This window comes from Chiloscyllium plagiosum, unplaced genomic scaffold (genome assembly GCF_037043375.1).
Source record: "Chiloscyllium plagiosum isolate Xiang-an unplaced genomic scaffold, Cpla_swu_hap1 HiC_scaffold_30, whole genome shotgun sequence".
In the NCBI taxonomy this organism is placed as follows: Eukaryota; Metazoa; Chordata; class Chondrichthyes; order Orectolobiformes; family Hemiscylliidae; genus Chiloscyllium; species Chiloscyllium plagiosum.
The window spans coordinates 4,683,507-4,707,044 of NW_028270168.1; the positions used below are offsets into that span (position 1 = coordinate 4,683,507).

The 23,538-nt window shown below is 41.2% G+C and overlaps 1 protein-coding gene across 13 annotated transcripts in view; it reads left to right on the forward strand.

Annotated features, from left to right (window-relative positions):
* LOC122563474 (proto-oncogene tyrosine-protein kinase Yrk-like) overlaps positions 1-23,538 on the forward strand; it is a 346,505-nt gene that overhangs the window by 293,109 nt on the left and 29,858 nt on the right. For 11 of the 13 annotated variants that reach the window (XM_087976674.1, XM_043717232.2, XM_087976677.1 and 8 more), the window contains 5 exons: positions 6,103-6,201; positions 6,456-6,559; positions 8,541-8,690; positions 14,155-14,319; positions 20,297-20,476. In XM_087976674.1, the coding sequence (XP_087832800.1) occupies positions 6,103-6,201; positions 6,456-6,559; positions 8,541-8,690; positions 14,155-14,319; positions 20,297-20,476 (698 nt within the window). Of the gene's footprint in view, positions 1-6,102; positions 6,202-6,455; positions 6,560-8,540; positions 8,691-14,154; positions 14,320-15,542; positions 15,699-20,296; positions 20,477-23,538 lie in introns of all 13 variants that reach the window. The other 2 variants (XM_087976673.1, XM_087976681.1) reach the window with 2 other exon arrangements.

The window sequence follows — 23,538 nt, forward strand, 5'->3', positions numbered from 1 at the left end:
CGGGGAGAATGTGAAAACCCCACACAAACAGTCTCCCGAGGCTGGAATCGAAGCTGGGCCCCTGGTGCTGTGAGGCAGCAGTGCTAACCACTGAGCCACCGTGCCAAGAAGTTCAAGAAGGCAGCTCACCAACACCTTCTTCAAACAGGACAAGGCAGGGGAGATAAAGATGAACTGTTTCCACTGGCTGGGGATTCCAGACCGAGGGCATAGTCTGAGAATCAGGGCCAGACTGTTCAGGAGATGTTAGGGAGCACTTCGACATACACAAAATGGGAGAGGTTTGGAACCCTCTTCCAGAAACGGCAGTGGATGTTAGATCAGTTTTTATTTTTAATTCTGAGATAGATACATTTTTGTCAAACAAAAGTATGAAACAAAATGAACCAAAGGCAGGGATATAGACTAACGCCACAACTAAACCGTGATCTAATTGAATGGTGGAACAGACTCAAGGGGCTGAATGGCCTACTCCTGTTCCTATGGTCTGTGGGTAAGGGCAGGCAATAAATGCTGGAACAGCCCACAATAGATTCATCCCCTGAATGATTTTTTTAAAATTACCAGCTCGATACAGTTAACCACCTCCAAGGAATTATTATTGACTGTTATTTGTTATTAGTCTGTTACTTAGTGCCCCTTATATAACCACTGAGATAATTCCCAGAGTGGGCAGCAGATGGCAGCACTGTCCCAATCAGGACTCCGCACAAATTTGAACACCTTTCAGTCTGGAAGTTGAGGATTGAACCATTGACCTTGACTAAGTGGGCTAACCAGCAGCACGTCACAACATTCAAACCCTCCCAAACAGATTTTGCTTGAAAAGAAGTGATTTTATGGTCGGTGTACTCTTGACAAGTCAAACTCGGATAACACTAAGAGGGGCATGGATAGGGTGAATAGCCAAGGTCTTTTCCCCAGGGTAAGGGAGTCCAAAACTAGAGTGCATAGGTTTAAGGTGATGGGAGAAAGGTTTAAAAGGGACCTAAGAGCAACTTTTTCATGCAGAGGGTGGTGTGTTTATGGAATGAGCTGCCAGAGGAAGTTGTGGAGGCTGGTACAATTACAACATTTAAAAGGCATCTGGATGTTTATATGAATAGGAAGAGTTTAGAGGGATATGGGCCAAATGGGTCTGGATTAATTTAGGATATCTGATTGGCATGGATGAGTCTGTTTCCGTGCTGTATGACTCTAAGTGGACTTGTGTGAAGGTTATCATCTATTCCCATTTGAAGGTTAGAAAACACAAAACCAGTTAAAATGATTAATAATTCACATGATTAGCCGAAATTCCTCATTGATTTATCTGGGTTAGCCAAATTTTTGTTTGCAACTGACAAGCAAAATAATGTTGAATTCCTTCGTAAAAGGAAGATTTCTGTGGCTCAAACAAGTCTGCTTCTTCTGCCAAGAGTCAGAGACTCACTCTAACCAAACAGAATGGAACATGCTCACACGTCAGCAATTCACAGGAATGGAACGGTTTGTTTTCTGTGGGAATGTTGGACCAACTGGGCGTGGATCCACTGGAATTCAGATCAGTAGGAGGCAACTTGGTTGAAATGTATAAGATCCTGGGGTCTTGATGGGGTGTGAAGTAATTCCCTAAAGGCTGGTATCCTGTTACCAAGTCTCCCTTTATTTACATATGGAGTGCACTGGACACTGATCTAGTCCCTCAGAGCCAGCTCTCAGAGTGAGCAGAACCTCTGACACTCCTGTTTGTATCTGTCAGCCAGGGCTCCCTGATTGGACCAGATTAACAGCCCCATTAGGGGAACTCAGATTCTCTGAGGTCCACCTGGCTGATCTCGTTGCCATTAGTTATAGGTGTGTGGAGAAAATAGTTCCTGTTGTGGGAGAAGCTGGAGCCAAGGTCACTATTTAAAAATATGGAGTCATCCATTTAAAATAGAGATGAAGGAGCATTTTATTTCTCACAGAGGGTTAGAATAGAATCCCTACAGTGGAGAAAGAGGCTGTTTGGCCCATCAAAGAGCATCCCATCCAGATGCAGTGCCCCAACCTCTCCCTGCATTTGAAACGTTTAAGGCAGAGCTGGTCAAATACCTGATGAGGGAATGGAAAGCTATGTAGAGTAGGCAGGAATGTAGATTAATCCCATCGGCCTTGATCTGATTGGATGGCTGAGCCAACCCAAGGAGCCAAGTGGAGTATTCCTGCTCCTAACTGACATGCATCTTCATAACTCCTTAATGAAGCAACATACAAAGCCTACGAGTTCAGAGAAAGCTGTGAGGAAGTTAAAGGTGTTGTTGCTCAGGGAGAATGTGAGGCTAACGTCCTGTCCAGTGAGGAAACTAAAGGTGTTGTTGATTAGATTAGATTCCCTACAGTGCAGGAACAGGCCCTTCAGCCCAACATGATCCTCCGAAGAGTAACCCATCCAGACCCATTTCCCTCTGTCTAATGCACCTAACACTACAGGTAATTTAGCATGGCCAATTCACCTGACCTGCACTTCTTTGGACTGTGGGAGGAAACTGGAACAAACCCATGCAGACACAGGGAGAATGTGCAAACTCCACACAGACAGTCGCCCGAGGCGGGAATTAAACCTGGGACCCTGGTGCTGTGAGGCAGCAGTGCTAACCACTAAGCCACCATGCCACCTCCCTGTTGTTGCTCAGGGAGAAAATGGGCTAACGTCCTGTCCAGTGAGGAAGAGGAGGGGAAGGTCAGCTATCCCCCATCAAGAAACAGAGACAACAAAGTGACTGAATCTGTAATATGGGGGATCATGTCGACTATGTTTGTTTGTGTTGACTTGATTTATTGTGGCCATGTGTACCTGAGTACAGTGAAAAGCTTTGTTTTGCGAGCAGTAGGGGCAGATCATAGCAATCAAGGACATACAGGTGATAGGGTGTTTAGACAGAGCGAGGTATACAGGGTTACAGCTGCACAGGAGGTGCACAGCGTGAGATCAACATTCGAATTGAAATTAGAGAGGTCCATTCATCAGTTTAATAACAGTGGGGAAGAAGCTGGTCTTGAACCAGCTGGTACATGTGTCCAGGCGTCTGTGTCTCCTGCCTGATGGAAGTGATTGGAGGAGATCATTGCCCGAGTGAGAGCTTTAGGCAGCTTTTCCACAGCAATGTGAGGTGTAGGTGGAGTCCATGGACAGGAAGTTGGCTTTCATAGAAACATAGAAGATAGGAACAAGAGGAGGCCATTCGGCTCTTCGAGCCTGCTCCACCATTCATCACCAACATGGCTGACAGTCCAACTCAACAGCCTCATCCTGGTCTCATGATGGTCTGGGCTGTGTTTGAGATAACAGATTACATGGAGACTCAGCCTCCTGGGCTTGTGTGAAGATTGACTTACCCTATATTTGAAGGCTGCTTCCTTGGAATGTCACTGATCAAAGGTTTACTGTAATAGTTGAAAACAGAAAACCGGCTGGATCCATCTCTTCTGAAAGGGAAATGCAGTCACCTTTACATTGCACTTTTTATATCCTCAGGACATGACAGACTGCTTCACAGCCAATCAGTTATTTTGGAAATGCCGTGCGTAGTACAGAGAGTGGCGAACTGATCTGACAAGAAGCTTCTGCACTGAGCAAAGAGATAAAAGATTGTTAATCTTGGCAAATATTTCCACTAAGACATAGGAGAAGTCTTTTCTTACCAATGAATAGGACAGTGCTATCGAAACCTTTTGAAATACATTCTTACTGAACATCAGATTTAATCCTGGACTCCACTTTGTCACTCGCTGTGCAATAACCTGCTCTACCAAATTTCCTCTTCTTAAAATTACGATATCTGTCAGTACAAACAGGATAAATTACTGCGTTTGCTGGGAATCAGAAGCAAAAACAGACATTGCTGGAAAAGCTCAGCAGGTCTGGCAGCATCTGTGGAGAGAAAGCAGAGTTAACATTTTGGTTCCAGTGACCCTTCCTCAGTAGAAATACAGAGGGTGGGTGAGGAGTTTCGGGGGGAGCAGGGCACTGGTCAATGATGCAGGGCTGGTCAGATGAAGATTTGACTATCTCATCACCACACCCCAACTCTTCATGCCTGATCCAGAGTGATCCTGAGTAAAAACAAGTTTCCTGAAACACAAGAAGGGAACCAAATGATGGAGCTTCACGACGTTGAACTAGAAAGACACACACAACAATGTCACACCTGACATCAGTCCACTGAATGTGACTGGCCCTCTGCTGCTATGAAGAGGGGAGGTGATGTTCTAGTAATATTATCAATGGATTACCAATTCAGAGACCCAGGTAATGTTCAAATCCTGCCACAGCAGATGATGTAATTTGAATTCAGTAAAAATCTGGAATTAAAACTGTTCAAAAATCATTGTCAGGAAAAACCCATGTGGTTCACTCATGGCCCACATGTGACTCCAGACCCACACGGTGTCCATTCTGCAGTGCCCTGGGTATGTGATCATATAAAGGTCACAGACTCAGGAATTATACAAATATACAGCAAAGGAGGAGGCCATTTTAACCCATCGAATCGATGCTGTAAGGGTTAAAATTCAGTCTGTTCTCTTTTCCAGCTCTTGCACTATAGCTGTACAGTCACACCCTGCACATGCATTTCCAAGTGCTTTATTAGAATGTTCTCAAAGTTTCTGATTCTTCAATGACCCTCTCACTCCATGAGTCCCAGAACCCCATCACACTCTGGGGAAAAAGGTTTCCCTCTGATCCTTCCATCAAATACTTTATTAACATTTGTGTCCAATATGCTTTTTAAACTTGTAAAGGGAGAAGTGTTTCAAAGTGAACACTGGCTCACAATCTCTGCCCTGCTGAGTAGCCGAGTGTAGTATTTCCTGGGCCCTGTTGTACTGGGGTCCCTGTGTAGAGCTGGCTGGAGAGGATTCTCCTCAGTAACCCAGGAACCTTCATGTGAACTGTCAGTTCAGAACAGATTTACCAGGATGTTGCTGGGGATGGAGGGTTTGAGTTATAAGGAGAGGCTAGATTGGCCAGGAATTTTTCCCCTGGTGTGTAGCAGGTTGAGAGGTTTATAAAATCATGAGGGGTGTGGGTAGGGTGACTGGCAGGTGTCTTTTTCCCGGGGCAGGGGATTTCAAAACTAGGGGGCATATTTTTAAGATGTGAGGAGAAAGATTTAAACGATATGAGGGGCAATTTATTTACATAGTGAGTGGGTCATGTGTGGAATGAACTCCCAGAGGAAGTGGTGGATGCAGGTACAGTTACAACTTTTAAAAGCCGTTGGGAAAAGTAGACAAATAGGAAAGGTTTGGAGGAATGTGGACCAAGTGGGAATAGTTTAGTTTGGGAACATGGTTTGCATGGACTGGTTGGACCAGAGGGCCTGTTTCCATGCTGTATGACTCTATGACTAACTCTGCCTAACTCAGGTGTAATGAGCATGCTTTCTGATGTAACACTTTGCGGGGGACATTGTCCAGCTGTTGGGCCTTAGAACGGGGAGTGCTTCCGGTTATTTTATATACATCCCACAGCCAAAACCAGGTGATGCCAGATCCACTGCCCGGTAGACTTTGGTTTCTGTTCTGAGCCAAGTTCCATGCTCCTTCTGAAATCTCTGAGTGATCCTGCCAATCACTGAGCTTGTTTTAACTGGGTAACAGTTTAATTCCATCAGCCAGTCTAACAGTATTGGATAGGGCATTCCCATGTGAGCAGAACACCTGGACTGAACAGAGGGGTGGCTTGTTATCTGTAATCCTGGGGAGAGGGTGTCTGCTTTGGGAATCTGTGGCCAAGGGGAGGGTTTGTAAAAGATCTCCATCTATTGACAAGAGTTTGGAATGAGATGCGGAGAAACTAATTTACTCAGAGAGTTGTTCGGATTTGGAATGTGCTGCCTGGGAGAGTGGTGGAGGCAGATTCCATCGGTGATTACAAAAGAGAGCTGAAGATATATTTGAAAATGACATATTTAAAGGGTGACGAAGATAGGGCTGGAGAGTGGGACTAGCTGGGTAGCTCTTGCAGGTACAGACGAGATGGGTCGAATAGCCACCATCTGTACAGTAAGATTCTACTTCTGACAAAGAACCAGCGACACTAACTATGCTGTATTTATCTTATTTATTTTTCAGAGAAGGAGATTGGTGGGAGGCTCGATCGTTGACAACTGGGAGAACGGGATATGTCCCCAGTAATTATGTGGCTCCTGTCAACTCCATTCAAGCTGAAGAGTACGTTACTAAATTGACATTTTGGCATTTTACAAAACAATCACAGAAGCTGGCAATAAACATTTACAACTTCTTTGCAGTTGGATATGAACTTTGTCTTCGATTTAATTGCTACAACGAAATGGCTGCCACTTCTTTATCTGATAGTGGAAGTACTTCTGATCATACACTTAGCAATAAAAGTCACCTGCGCAGTAATAAATGCTTGGGGAGCCCAGTATGAGGAGTATTTAATGCTGTTGTTCTTTATGCAGATGGTACTTTGGTAAGATGGGTCGGAAAGATGCTGAGCGCATGCTGCTGTGCCCTGGTAACCCTCGGGGCACCTTCCTGATACGGGAGAGTGAAACAACCAAAGGTAGGTCAAGCACGTCTCCAAGCCTGAGGAACTTGACAGGTCACCATCATCGGCACTCCACACCCCAAGGCTGCAACACAGCCAGTTGACTCAAAACTAAAATACTGCAGATGCTGGAAGTCTGAAAAACAAATCAAGTGAGCGGGAGAGAGAAACCGAGCTAATGTTTCAGGTTTGAGCCTCCAGCATGTGTCTAATAGGACGTTCACAATTGAAGACATTGGCCTGGCTTCCTCTCCCCAGAACACTGCCACACCTGCTGAGTGTTTCCAGTATTTCCCATTTTTATTTCTGTCATCTTACGTCACTGAGGTCACCTTCCAAATGTGTGTTTACATTGAATCCAACAAAGCAACTTGCAATTATGGAGAACCTTTCACATAATGAGTCATCTTAAGGTTCTCTAACCAGGGAGATGTCAAACAGTCTGCGATGTGGAACCAGGGGAAGACAGTATTAGGGTAAATAATAGAGATAAGGAGGGGAGTCGATCTGGAGGAGGTCATAGGGATAGGGAGGGGAGAAGCCGTGGAGAGATTTGCAAACAGGGTCGAGAATCCAGGTGTTGCTCAGCCAGGAGCCAGTGCAGGTCACTGAACAGCAGGGGAGTGACAGGTGAATGGCACCTTGATTGGGTGAAGACAGGGGCAATGATATTTTCAATGAGCTCGCATTTGGAGAAAGTGGGAAGAGAGGAGTATCTTTATTCTTTCACAGGATCTGGATAATGTCTCAATGACATAAATAATGGCCATTCCTGCTCTACCTGTTACCCCACCCCCGCCCTCCAGCCTGTCAGCATATGCTCACTCAGCCACTGGGACAGGGATCCCATCCATTCACAATCCTCAGAGTCAAATCATTTCTCCTCATCTTGATCTAAGTGGCATTCCCCTTTATCTTTATACTGTGGGTCCCCACCACCAGGACCTAGACTCTCCAACCAAGGGACACATCTTACCTGCACCCTCCCTGTCTATAACTTTAAATGAAACAAAGAACTGTGGATGCTGGAGATCTGAAACAGAAATGGTAACTTTATATTCACAAATGCTGCCAGACCTGCTAAGTTTTGCCAGTGATTTCTGGTTTGGTTTCCATCCCTTTATGTTTCAGTGATATCATCCTCAAACCTTGAAATTCTTAAGAATATAAGCCCTGTTTGCCCAATCTCTTTTCACAGGAGACTCCCACTATCGTAGGAATATGTCTGGTGAACCTTTGTTGCATCAAAAAGAATGAGGTATTTTAAATCCAATTCTTAATGGGCATAAGGCAACAACACAAAAGCATGGCTTCAGTGCTTTTATAACATCTTTCTATGTAAAGATGCAAAATAAATGCAGCTTGTTGCTACTGTCCATATTTCAGTAATCTGAATTGGTAATCACACCCAAAGCGATCGAGTATTACTCAATCACCTAACGAGGGGCAGCACTCTGAAAGCTTGTGACTTCAAATAACCCTGTTGGATGACAACCTGGTGTTGTGTGACTTCTGACTGAGTAATACTCAGATTGGATTGAGGGAATTGTTCCTACCCGAGCCACGAATCTTTGAACTCCCAATAGTTCCGGCTGCCTGAATTCAGATATGTTTCACTAAGATGGATACTCTGCACCTTAAAGAACTTGAGAAAGGGTGAGGAATGGAAAGGTGTTGGGTTGGAAATATACTCTGAGTCTTGTGTATAGACAGCTCTCGGGCTGGGATGTTTGATCGGCATGGACGGGTTGGACCGAAGGGTCTGTTTCCGTGCTGTACATCTCTATGACTCTAAAATAAAGAAATCACTGATGGCAATTGCACAGGTTCCGAGAGCACAGTACACTCGCATGTTGAATCTTTCCTGTCAGTTCTACTGGTCTAAGGTTTGTATGATAGACTGGCACCACAGTGAGAATATCATGCATTTACTAGTGGCAATGAATTAGACTATCTTGAGCATATCTAATGACAAGTTGCTTTCCTGTGTAACTAGGTGCCTACTCCTTATCTATTCGGGACTGGGATGAGGTGAAAGGAGATCATGTGAAACATTATAAAATTCGTAAACTCGATAATGGTGGGTATTACATCACAACAAGAGCCCAGTTTGACACTGTCCAGCAGCTGGTACATCATTATACAGGTATGTGCAGTATGTAAATGAGTCGATAGTGAAAATACATGAAGCATTTGCACAGGATTGATAATTATTATCAAAAGAAATAAGCTCAATGTCGGCCACTTATTAACTTGTACGGGAATGGTCCCTTCTAAAACTAAATTAAATTATTAATTAAATCTAAAACTTTAAAGAAATAGGTATTTGAACCAAAAACACACTGACCAATATTTTCTCCATTTTAAAAATGATATTGTATTGGAAATATCTGTAAAGCTTGTGTCATTGAGTATTTGTGATTGAAAAATGCAGAAGTGCAATTTGATTATGTCCTGATATTCAACATCAAGCTGAGAATATTTGGCTGGCAGTATTTCAATAACTGTATAATTATGTAGAGCTGATAAGTTTATACCGTGACTGAGAATTTGTGTTAGCTTCTTAAGTGTTTCCTGTCTAAAGAAGATTTGGTTGTCAATTTTCCACCTCACATGATCCTATACGTACACGATTTCTGAGTAAACAGCATTTGGTTAAATGGATCTGCTCAAGATGTTCAGAACAAAGTGACCTTTAGTCATTACCTGAGATTGTAGTGATATTTTCCTGATCCAGCACCTGGTAATAGGGTAATATGGTGAGTGCTTGAAATCAGGTCAAAGCATGAGACAGGTTTTGTTGAGAGAGATTACCAAATTTATGTCCATTCATTTAATTGGAAGGAAGGACAAGTAGGTTTCCCATTTGGGTCACCATTATTCCAACCCAATCCTATATTGAAATCTTTATTTTAGAGTCATAGAGGTGTACAGCATGGAAACAGACCCTTCGGTCCAACCCGTCCATGCCAATCAAACATCCCAACCCAATCTAGTCCCACCTGCCAGCACCTGGCCCATATTCCTCTAAACCTTCCTATTCATATACCCGTCCAAATGCCTTTTAAATGTTGCAATTGTACCAGCCTCCACCACTTCCTCTGGCAACTCATTCCATACACGCACCACCCTTTGCGTGAAAAAGTTACCCCTTAGGTCCCTTTTAAATGTTTCCCCTCTCACCCTAAACCTATGCCCTCTAGTCTTGGACTTCTCCATCCCAGCGAAAAGACCTTGTCTATTTATTCAATATGTGCCCCTCATGATTTCATACACCTCTATAAGGTCACCTCTCAGCCTCTTGCTCCAGGGAAAACAGCCCCAGCCTATTCAGCCTCTCCCTGTAGCTCAAATCCTCCAACCCTGGCAACATCCTTATTAATCTTTTCAAAATCCTTTCAAGGTTCGCAACATCCTTCGTACATGAGGGAGACCAGAATTGCATACAATATTCCAAAAGTGGCCTAACCAATGTCCTGTACAGCCGCAACATGACCTCCCAACTCCTGTACTCAATGCTCTGACCAATAAAGGAAAGCATATCAAATGCCTTCTTCACTATCCTATCTACCTGCGACTCGACTTTCAAGGAGCTATGAACTTGCACTCCAAGGTTTCTTTGTTCAGCAACACTCCCTAGGACTTTACCATTAAGTGTATAAGTCCTGCTAAGATTTGCCTTTCCAAAATGCAGCACCTCGCATTTATCTAAATTATCTCCATCTGCCACTCCTTGGACCAGTGGCCCATTAATGTAAGGGATGTGGGAGCTATTGGCAAGATTTTCATTTATTCCCCATCCCCAGTTGTCCTTGATAACTGAATGACTTGGCATGGCTGCTTCAGAGGGCACCTCGCTGTGGGTCAAGACTCACATGTATACCAGACCAGGTAGGGAAGGCAGATTTCTCCTCCCTAAAGGACACTGGAGAACCAGATAGGGTTTTACAACAGTCAATGATGGTTTAATGGTCACCATGGTACAAAAGTGTACAGGTTAGGTGGATTGGCCATGCTAAATAGCCCAGAGTGCCCAGGGATGTGAAGGTTAGGTGGATTGGCCATGCTAAATAGCCCAGAGTGCCCAGCGATGTGAAGGTTAGGTGGATTCGCCATGGAAAATGCAGGATTTTAAGGATGGGGTGTGTCGGAGTGGGATGTTTTTGGACGGTCGCTGTTGACTCAAAGGGCTGAATGGCCTGTTTCCACACCATAGAGATTCTATGATTCTCTGATTACTGTGAGTACAGCAGGATGATCAGTCATTCCAGAAACAGAACCTGGAGAAATATACCCTTGAGAAATGCACTTGTAGATTGACTGTATTGTAACCCCACTCTGACCAAATATTTCAAGTAGATCTTGATGTTATTAATTATTAAGTGATATTTGCAACTCATATAGTTGATTTTCATTCAATGTGTTTCCACTCTGTGGTTTAGTCTGCAATACTTCCAAAAATGGGAATTAATGGAATGTCTGATAATATCTAACAATAAAGCCTTCTGAAAATTACACTGTCTGATAACAGTGACAATGTTAGAACCTGAGTTAATTCAGCAAAAGCCTGAAAAAGCAGCCCAAAACATTTGTTCTCCCACTGATACATTCCATGGTTAAAACCACTTTAAGAAACAAAATAAAAAGTTGGCAACATGTGGAAAAACCATTTTGGAAGCATCTGATAACCTTCTAAAATCAAGGATTCTCCTCATGATTTCCTTCCCACTGGATCACTCCCAGCCACAACTCTCAGAGACTCTGTACCCAAAGAGTAGATTGAGTGTGACGTGATTGATTTTCATTTTGACTTTGTTCAGTAAATGACTGCCTTACATTTGGTACGTCCTATACGTGCAAAACATCCCCATCCAAACTGCCATTGACATACTAAGGAAAGAGCTGCATTTCTGTGTCGCCTATACTACAACATGAGGCATTTACAGTGCCTCACAGCATTGAGAGAACAGTTAAACAGAGAATTGAAACATTTTTTAATATAAGCAACAGGAATGGTAACATTGTACATGCAATCAGTCACGTCTGTCTTACAACATCCACCGAATCAGTTATTAACTCCATTATTGAAAAAAGAAAAAGTAAATTTATATTGGTACTCAGTTCAAAAGCAATCATTTCAGGATTATGATGAATTAATGCTGGTGGGTAATAGATTTTAGCTATATAACATATGTAGTGAAGGTGCAACGGCTGTTATAATTACCACAAAGATCATTTTGCTGAGTTTATTTCCAAACTGATAGAATGTTCTGTTCTGACATGTTCATGTTTGCCTCCAAAAACTGGTTATTGTATGGAGTACTTTGCTGCGTAGAATGGTGCAGTGCTGTTATTTTCACTGCTAGCAATAGTCAGAGTTGCAGGCGCAAGTTCAAAGCCGTTAATGTGAGAAGAAAATGTGGAAAAAACATATTGTCTCTAAAACGTGAGCTTGAACTATTGTCATTAACACTTTCACTGAGTATTTGTGGCTTCTTCAGTGTCTATTGGATGTTATTGTATATTGGATGTTATTGTATATTGGATGTTATTGTATATTGGATGTTATTGTATATTGGTGATAAATACATAAAATAGAATTGTGTGCCTGTGCATCAATTCATACATAAAACTGAAACAGGATTAAGCGATTGCTTTTAGAAATTCAGATAATGTGCAATTTTAAAAAATGATTCTTGCTTCTTGCCTTTGTGACTGTTCACCTGCTGTCCATGTGTCCGTGTGTCTGTGTCTGTGTGTCCATGTGTCTGTGTCTGTGTGTCCCTGTGTCTGTGTGTCCATGTGTCTGTTTGTCTGGCTACTGTTGGACAGAGCTGCTGGTGTCACTTATGTTAGAACCAGATTGAGTCCAGATTACACATTCTGAAGAGGTTTAGAGAAGTAAACTAGTGTTTCAATACTAGTGAACCTCAAACTTACCATTTAATTAATAAACAACTGTGGCAATAAATACCCTGTCATTGCAGTGTCTCCTGTCTGTGAATTTTCTGGGAAATATTCGTTAAAACGTTTTGCCCTATTAAGGAAAAAAGAGTTGTTCACTAATGGTTTTGGATTCCTACCAAATATAAAGTTCACTTAATTTGAAAGGTTATAGGGATTTGTTGAATCTTCTGAATTGGTATAAGATGCCCATTAGTTAACATTAAACCCAAGCATTTAAAAATTCAGAATGAAAGTCATAGTCAGTACAATCTAAGAGAGAATCCCTGAATTTGACAATATTGATCAATTTAGGTACTAACAGAAGAAAGATTTGTTGCTTCATTCTGTTCCTGAGCCCTAATGCAGAAAATGTTGGTTCAAGTTCAGCACCAGACGATTAAAAAACTCACGATTCTTATCAAGCAGAAATTGCTGATGGAGGGTAGAATGGAAGCTTAAAAGTACAAAAACAGAAATGTTAACAATTATGCATCCTCACGAGTCCACATTGGGCGTATTAAATGATTGGATGAAGTCCTGAGTTTTACTGTTCTGCGTTCTATGAAATAACACCATTCTGGATGAACCCCAGCGTAAGAACTGATACATTAAATTAGTTAACAATTAAAGAGAGATGTCCCTCTATGTTAGAGAACATCTTGTGAATACAGATGTAACATAGTTTGAAAAATATTGTAATATGATATAATCCATCACTATATTTAAAGCTTGAATTTTTCTGAAATCTGTTAGCAAAATGGACAATAGTTATGAAACAATTTGTGAAGGAGGATGATTAATCTGATTGCATTTGCCATTGTTTGCCTGTCCTTCGTGAATTCTTTGGAGGTGTAATGATATCTTTGAGGAGAAAGTGAGGGCTGCAGATGCTGGAGATCAGAGCTGAAAATGTGTTGCTGGAAAAGCGCAGCAGGTCAGGCAGCATCCAAGGAGCAGGAGAATCGACGTTTCGGGCATAAGCCCGAAGAAGGGCTTATGCCCGAAACGTCGATTCTCCTGTTCCTTGGATGCTGCCTGACCTGCTACGATTTTCCAGCAACACATTTTCAACTCAGGTGTAATGATAAGTAAACATAACAGGCAGGAAGGCAAGAATACAAAAAGGGAAATAGATCTTGTTTAAGTTTTCTGCAAAATGTACTTGCTTCTGTAGCCTCAACTTTGACCATGCAATAAATTTCAATGGTTTAACCACCAATAAAATCCTCAATCATGCCCTCATAACTCTTGCTGTGATAGCTAGACATTAGGAACTGATGGCAGGTTCAGTCCCTATACCTTTAATACCATCGCCTGTGTGTTTGCACTAAACAGGCATTGCTTACTTTTAATTCACTTTCTGAAACCTAATAGTCACAGCTCGAAATCAAGTTGAGATTTTTGAGATTTTAAGCCATCTTAACAATAGTAAGAAATTACAGAGTAATTCTGGCTGAAAACATCAGCATTGTGAAGATTGGTGTGTGTGACAGTCTTACAATCAGGACACCATTGTATTCTCTGCTTTCGGAGAAGCAGTATAATTGTGCATTACCGTAATTACATATCTATGTTTGCTGTTGGTTACTGGTATCTCATCATTAACTCTCTTGTCTGCTTTTCTTGCTTTTCTCTCCTGTGCCCCTGATACGTCCTGGTCACAGAGCGAGCTGCAGGCCTGTGCTGTCGCTTGGTGGTGCCATGTCACAAGGGCATGCCGAAACTGGCAGACCTTTCGGTCAAAACCAAAGATGTGTGGGAGATACCTCGGGAGTCCTTGCAGCTGATCAAGAAGCTGGGCAATGGGCAGTTTGGGGAAGTGTGGATGGGTAGGAACTGTGCCATGTCAAAGCAGACTCAGGACTTGCAGCAGATATGCAGTGAGATGTGGTCACTCTAAATGGGCATTTGGTCTCAAAATGACTCATTTACAACTCCACATTAAAGAAGCAACTCAGAGTTGTGCCATGGTCACATGGATACATTGGTTATCTGATGGAAATAGCACATTGTTCTCTAAAATTGGATAAAGCTGACAATTTGAGCCTTTGGAATCACGGAACTGATTTGGTCTTTGCTTGGAGCATATGAATTACAGCAGACAGGGAGATTTTCCAGGCAATCGTCTGCAGTGATATGACTATTCCAAATGAATTAATCTATCCTAAACCAATTTCCCTGCCCAGTCTTCCTCTTATATTCCCCTTTCCAAATATTTATCCTACTGTCATTTTAAATTGTGTGCACTCCTCTAATTTGACATCTAATTCTCTGCATCCATGGTCCAATAATTATCTTTTGGAAAATAATCATTGATCTGCCAATTGGTGGAACCCAGACTTCATGATTTAACTTCACAAAACCATTCATCATTTCATGAGTGTCCCTTAGATTGTCACTTTAATATTTGTTCTTAAAAAATTTACCATTTTTTAGCTTTATTTCAAAGCTATAATCACTCTTTCATTCCCATCTGCATTCTCTCCTTTACTTCAATATCCTGACAATAAGTGTTCCCAGAAGGATAGAGAGTATTGTGACCAATTCAATGTCTTATACAACTTCAGCATCACCTCTTGCCAGGTGGATACACTGTGAACCACCCTAAATTGATCAAAGAACACAATAGATATCACAAATTGGTAATGTATTGGCTGCTCCATTGATGAGGCTTATTTATTTGACCCTTTTCTGGTAGATCCATCCTCCAAATTGAAGCACTGAAATTTGTAATATTGATGGTGAATTTTTCATAACTCTTTTAAAACCCGCTGAGAAACATTTTGCCTGTTTTGTTGCTGTGCCTCCCTCCAGTTCACCCAGGACCCTGTCCATGAGGCCTGAGGATGGAACTGTTTCTTACAGATAGCGCCTTTGAGTTCCAAACCCATTAGCACTTGCAAACTGGCTCACACATTGACAGAAATAAGTAAAACGAGAATAATCTGTTCTCCAAAAGATACCAATGGCAGCTGCAATTGTTGCAAGTCCCGTCAGCACTAATGCATGTGAATTTGTTTACATCCTACCTTCATTACATCCATTCCTACAGATCATACTGACGGTTTGTGCCAGGTGTTAACCAAGGCTTGTCCGGGTGAGACACCACAGACTCTAGGATTGGGTAAAGATGCATGGGAGATAAATCGACAGTCCCTGACTTTGGACAAAAAACTTGGTCAGGGATGTTTCGGAGATGTGTATATGGGTAAGGTGACACATCATCTTCTTGCTTTTTTTTTTAAAGAAAAGACCCAGAAGGTGGTAGGAGTTACAAAGATGGAGCTAAATGCTTGGTGGTATAACTTATAGGTTCACAAACAGGAAGTGCTGCCAAACCGTCAGTAACATGTGGATATTAACTCATTAAACATCACCTGCCTGCTATTTCTATCATTATATTAATATTGATCTTTCTATAGCAAACAATTGGATTAATCCTCTCCTATGCAGAGTAATTGTATGTGGATGTCCATACATTGATCATTTACACCTCTGAGCATTTCTTAGGTTTATTACAGCTCACATTCCATTTACAGCAGAGGACTGAAGTCGCATTTTAGTTTAAAAGGAAGTAACTTAAAACAGCTAAGCCATTAAATCAAATTACTAATTTGTAAAGTCACACATAGTGTAACAATCCCTTGAAGATAATAACCAAACAGCCCATGGTAATGTAAATACACAGGGATGATGCATCTAAACCAACAGATAGTGACACTTATTTAAATGTGAAAGCTTGAGTATGAAATATTTAACCTTTAAAATTTTAAAATAAAGAATATTTTTGTTCTGCTTGATTGTTTACCCATAAAATTGCTTATAAGTAGGGAGCTGTACTACAACTTCACAAAACACCATTAGCTGCAAGAGATACAATCATTTATCAACATATTCAGTCGTTTCTCTATATATACAATGAATTGAGTCCAATAGTTATTCGGAAATAGATTGTTTAAGTTTTTTAAAAGTATGGTCAGATTAAATTTAATCCAATTTATATTTTGTCATAATGCAAAATTCACCTATTAATTGTTAAATACATTCTAACCTTGTTGCCTATCAATGAATGATGAACATTAACAGGGCTGATAATGTTTACAACCACTGACAGAGAGCTGGACTTACATAGAACATAGAACATAGAAGAATACAGCGCAGTACAGGCCCTCGATGTTGCGCCGATCCAAGCCCACCTAACCTACACTAGCCCACTATCCTTCATATGCCTATCCAATGCCCGCTTAAATGCCCATAATGAGGGAAAGTCCACCACTGCTACTGGCAGGGCATTCCATGAACTCACGACTCGCTGAGTAAAGAACCTACCCCTAACATCTGTCCTATACCTACCCCCCCTTAATTTAAAGCAATGCCCCCTTGTAATAGCTGACTCCATACGTGGAAAAAGATTCTCACTGTCGACCCTATCTAAACCCCTAATCATCTTGTACATCATCTAATAACCCCTAATTACCTAGATATTTTCTGCCCTGCTCCTTTGAAGGGACTGGAGAAAGGAAGTGGAGAGGATTCCATGGGAAGGAGCAGCTCTCTGCTTTCCCACCCAAGGGAATACCCTTTGCCTGGGAATTAGCTGACTAAGAGGCCATAGATATCATTGCAATCTGTATTCCTGATGAAGGGCTTTTGCCAGAAACGTCGATTTTACTGTTCCTCGGATGCTGCCTGAACTGCTGTGCTTTTCCAGCACCACTAATCCAGAATCCAGTAATCACATCTCTGCCCAGAATTCACATCTGATCTCCCATTGGCAGGGTTATTCAAGAGCAGGAGGTTTGGCTACTGTGCGGGGCACTCAAACCAAGTCATTGTTCCCACTGAGATTTATAAACTCCTGTCAACCTGGAATCAAATGTAATACACACTGAATTTTTTTAAATTGCCCATCATAATTGCCCAGAGAGCAGTTCACAATCAACCACATTGCTCTGGTCTGGGGTTAAATGCAGACTAGATCAGGTAAGGATGGCAGTTTCCTTCCCTAATGGACATTAGTGAATCAGATGGATTTTCCCCACAATTAACAATGGATTCATGGTCATCATTAGACTCTTAATTCCAGAATGTTATTGAATTTACATTTGACCGTTGGCTGTACTGGGAATCAAACCCAAATTCCCAGAACATTACCTGCATCTATGGATTAACAGTCCAATAATATCACTACACAATTGCTGCCCCTCTCTCTGTGTTTTAACACCAATCCATGTCTAATAATAGATTCATCCTGTAAATTATCTTGGGACACTCACACCCTGGAGATAAATAAATATTTTATTTAATATGTGGGCTGTTTGAGATTCAAACTGAAATCAGTTAGTTCTCACTCAGCTTCCAGTGGGTGTGGAGACATGTGTATAATGTAAACATTAGCATTGACAATATCCCAAACCGCTTCAAAGGTGCATTAATTATCAAAGCAATAGTGACACCAAAACCACATAAGGAGATATTAGGACAGGTGATCAAAAACCTGACCAAAGAGTTTGACTTTAAGGAGTATCTTAATGTGTATTCCTGAACCGTGCTGATTTTTGTCTGTGATAGAAAGGAGAGCTTATTTTTATTCAGTAACACTTCCACAGAAAAGGTCTCTCTGGATTTGTAGTGACTTTGAAAGATGTCACTAATATGAAAAAAAACAACAGTGCTTTTGATAAGATAAAAAGTTTTTTTTTACCCTTGTCAGTTATGGTGGAAGGTGCTCTTACTTTGATTATCGTATAAAATGTTTCCAATCACCTCAACATGACAGCTTGAGCAAAGAATCTTCTCTATTATAAAAGATGCAATTTATAACCTCGTCCTAGGAATACCTCAATAGTAGAAGGATATTCCTTTTATCTTTGTTGGATGTAAATCCTTGGAGTTCATTTCTTTCCAGCTCATAATTATAATAAAACCTTTCTCAGAAAAGTGAAATATCTTTTACACAGCAGAATTCGTTCGCCTTTATAATTTTCCCACAAATTAGTTTTCTGAAAAATAATTCAGCAGCTAAAACAAAAATCTAAAACACCCACAATCTTTCAAGTTTTGCTAAAACGAACTGCTCTGATTAAAAATCCTTTGGTGTTATATGATGCCATATGTAATAAGCTTCTGAACAGTTACAATGATAAAGCTTCACTTGTTTAGCACCTTTAATGTAGTTCAAGGTACCAATGTGCTTCTGAGGACAGTTGTGAGTCAAAATTCTACAGAAAACCCCATTAGGTGAGATAATCTTGGTCAGAGTTAGATTTTAAAAGGAGGAGAGAGACTGAAGAGAGGCAGACACATATTCCCCAAAGTCCAATCAGACTATAAGGCTCACATCTCACAAGGCAGAGGGAGAAGACTGACCTCAGGCTGCAGGTGAAGTTGAGACAAACAATCCTTCATGGTAACCTCAGCTGGATTGGGAATTGAACCTACGCTCTGCATCATAAACCAGCTGGCCAGCCAACTGAGCTAACCAACCTCCACATGCAGAGGGGACAAGGAGCTTAGGGCTTTGGTAGCTCTAGGAATTACAACCAGTGGTGGAATGATTTTATAATAAGTGTTCTGAAGAATTAGTTGAACACAGATATCTCAGAGTGTTATGAGGAGATTGCAGAGAATGGGGGAAGGTAAGGCCATGGAAAAAAACTTTGGTCACCTTATCTAAGGAAGGAGAAACTGCCAGAGGCAGGCCAGAGAAGAGCTATTTAGACTCAAAACATTAGCTTGCTCTCTCTCCTCACTTTGACTTCCAACATTTTTTGTTTTCAGGAGGTTCACCAGCGTGATTCCAGCCAAGAAATAATTTTTTTTTAATGAGGAGAAATTGAGTAGTTTGGGCTTGTACTCATTAAAGCTTAGAAGAACAAGGGGAGACCTTATTAAAGCACGTAAGATGTTTTGGTTAGATATGCAGAGATTGTTTCCCTTTATGAGTCACTCTAGGATAATCTCAGAATAACAATCTTCCAATTAAGACTGGGATGAGGAGGATATGTTTTCTCTCAGAGCAGAGTGAATCCGTGGAACTCTTTAACACAGGAGGCTGTCAAGGCTGGGTCATTAAATACATTCAAGGCTGAAACTGAGGATTTTAAACTCATAAGGGAATCAAGTCTTGGAGAGAAAAGGCAGGATATTGAGTTATGGATTATCAGATCTGCCATGGTCTCTTTCAATGGCAGAGCAGAATTGATGGGCTGAATGGCCTCCTCCTACTCTAATGTTTTATGGGTTTATACAGATGAGCATTTTGAAATTGAGGTGTTGCTTAACTGGGAGCCAGTGTAGAAGAACAGACACAATGATAAGGGTGAACATCGCCCAGATTAAATCAGGAACAGGCTGTAGAGTTTTAAATGAACTTGAGCCTGTGTAGAGTGGAAGAGAGGCAAACATTTTATAGTGAGCTCCAGGGGTAACAAAGAAGGGAAATTAAAGGGCATTTTAATCCTGCCCAACTGACAGCAAATTAATATTGACTGGACCATGTGCTTCTTTTCTCTCCAATACTTTAGCACATTTATTTTAAACAATATCCCACAGTCTCAATTCGGGACTTTAATTAATCAGATTAGTGAAACTTCTCTGATTAAAATTGGATTGCGTATGAAGTATTTTCAGTAGGAGAGGGTTAATGCTTTTCAGGTTTTCACATTTCAGTTGCTGCTGCATGACAGATCATTCCCACACATTAATGTTCTCATTCCCCTCCAACGTTTCACATTGTGTCTAACGTCAGCACTTGCCTTGCGGATAATTTGCTTTCATTGATGTTCTTTCCACCGGCTGGCTTAGGAACGTGGAACGGCACCACAAAGGTTGCAGTGAAGACTCTGAAACCTGGCACAATGTCACCCGAGGCATTTCTTGAGGAAGCCCAAATAATGAAGAGACTGAGACATGACAAATTGGTTCAGCTCTACGCAGTAGTTTCCGAGGAGCCCATCTACATCGTCACAGAATTCATGACTCAAGGTAAAGTGGCCTTTCCAACAGACACGTTTTTATCTTTAACTTGATCAGCTATTTAAAATATATCATTCACAGGAAATGCTCCTTGAGATCCATGTCCTGCAGTTAGATATATAGTTGACATCACAGAAATTAGCATCTCATTGACAAATTGATCCTTTCTGGCTTGTGTATGCTTCAATGTGCATAGTAACTCACATTCAGTGCATGTATGATGGAAAGAACACAGAATTCATCAAAGTAGAAGCATTTGGCTGGAACAAATGATGTACTAACTAACTTCTAGAAGGAAGAGTAGGGGGAGTAGCTGTCAGCTGTCCAGTTTATTATTGATCATGCCCATTGTGTCAAGGACTGGTACTGTGATAATGTTTTGCTCAAGTGTTATCCTCAATCATTATTCAATAGGTTTTTTTAAAATCACTGAATGAAGTTAAATGGGTATTCACCAACTGGCAAGTTGCCTGACTAAAAAAATAAAATGTAGTTATAATTGACCTATTCACTTTCTCTCTAAATGCTGGAACAATTGGACTTCACAAGAGTTTTCTTGTATCTTTGCTTACTGATGTCTCAGTTACCATTGAGTTACAGGCCCAACACACATCTAAACCAAATTTATCCAGAGGACCAGGTTGAATATAAATTGCTCCCTGGGCCAATATCTCCTGTAATTCCATCATTGATATAAATGGGATATTTCTGTGTCACAGACATCACATTTACTGTGGTGATCTTCTGTTGCATGTGTGAACTCAGTATCAACAGCTACGTTACTACATTACTACACTCACAGGGATTTATTTTTGGTTAGTTATATCAGGTTGAACCTTTTTGTAATGGTAATGCTCTCCTCAAAAAAGTATTTTTGTTTGTATTGAGGGATTGCAACATTGAATCGGACCTAGACATAATTATCTTAATCTTCAATAATTAATCTTCAATCTCAATAAAAATTATCATGTCAAATCACGCAGTTAGGAAATGTGCTGTACATATTTGTAAAATATTGATTTTTCACAGGCATCATGTCTCTCAAGGCACTTTCCAACAATCATCTGAATATTAAGAACACTGGAGATTTAGTTTGCAACTCTTCAGGGCAGCCATGAGATTTATTTTTTTTCAAATCCTGTAATCTTTAACTTCAATTAGATTTACTTGCTGTGTATGAAAATTATTGAAGTATAAATGTGATGCTTTGAGACAATTTCAAGTACTCTGTTCAGCTGAGAAACAATAAGCATGGTCTCTGTATCTATGTGTGTTTGTGTATTATGTCTATGTGGGGCTGTGTGTATTGTCTGCAACTGTGTGTGCATGTGCTTGTGCATGTGTATTGTATACACGTATCTGTGTTTTGTGTTCATGTGAGTTGTACGTGTATGCATGTGTGTATATATCGTGTATGTGTGTTTTTATGTGTGTGTATGTATATGCAAATGTTTTGTGTGTGAATATGTGTATGCACGTGTTCTATGTGTATGTGTGTATGTATATGTGTATGCGCATGTTTTGTGCGTGTCTGTGTTGTGTATGCATGTGTTTTGTGTGTGTCATACTCACATTGCCTACCATAGGCATATCAGGGGGATTTACAGATTGATGTTCAATCTGTTTGTCCACATTACCACATTGTTTCCTTTGCCATCAAGTCCTGTGGTGTGACTTGAACCAAGAGTTAACACACTACACTGCACCAGATTACCTCACTTACAATTTACAATAACCACCCAAACTGCACTGTAAGACTTGTTATAGACTAGACCACTCAAAATATTCTTAAGCAGGCAGCACCAGAGCATAACTTTGTAATTTGTTTCGATAAGTGTACAGTGAAAATTACCTGGAGTAAGTTAGCTAGGTTGACTACCAGGTTTTAAAACAGACAATAAAATTACCCAATGAAACACAAAGAACAGAATAAAGAACCCCTACAGAACTCAACCCATCCAATTAGACTTAATTATGCTGTTCCAAATATATACAACTGCTCTAATAAGCAAACCCCCTTTAAAACCCAGTACAAATGGAACACATGCTTACAGGTTGAAGTTGAAGGGCAGAAAAGAGAGAGAGAGAGTTTCCACACAGCTCCCTTTTGAACATTCCAGTTCAAGACTGAAATAAAACTGCTCAGCTCAGCTAGAGAGGTGACCACGCCCCTTTCATTATACAGGTCACTTCTAAAACATGTCCACTTTGGCCTGAAGTCTCATCTGTTTACAGGTAAACAAAAGGCCTCTCAAAGTTTTTTTCATCTCTGTACCAAACCAGACTGATCAGAGCCTGGCCCAGTTTATAGCCCCTCTGAAAAAAAAATCAAGGACACAGTCTCCTTGAGCCAAGGAACAGCTTTTAGAAAAAAAAGCTTTGTACAGACTTCACTGATATATCTCCATTGTTGTTTCAGTGGGTGAGAGGAAAAACAGGGGAGAGAATACACAGACACACACACGCGCGCACGCACACACACATAGACACACGCACACACACACAAATAGACACAAGTGCACACATACAGGCATGCCCACACGCACACACACATAGACACAGGCATGCACACACACAGACACACGCATGCACACACACGCACACAGACACAACACACACACGCATGCACGCACACACACAGATACACACACAGACACGCACGCTCATGCACAGACACACACACATGCACACACACGCACACACAGACACACATGCATGCACACACACACAGAAACACAGACACACGCACACACAAAGACACACAGGCGTGCATGCACACACACAGACACACTCGCGTGCATGCACACACACGCACACGCGCAGACACACAGACACACACACATGCACACACATGCGTGCGCGCGCGCACTTATGCACTGATACACATGTGCATGTACACACATAGATGCACACACCAATACACAGACACACACAGATGCATGCACACACACGTGCACACACGCACACACACATACTGATACAGACACACTGATACACATGATACAGACAAACTGATACACACACACTGATACACACACACAAACACGGACACACAGTTACACATTCTCACA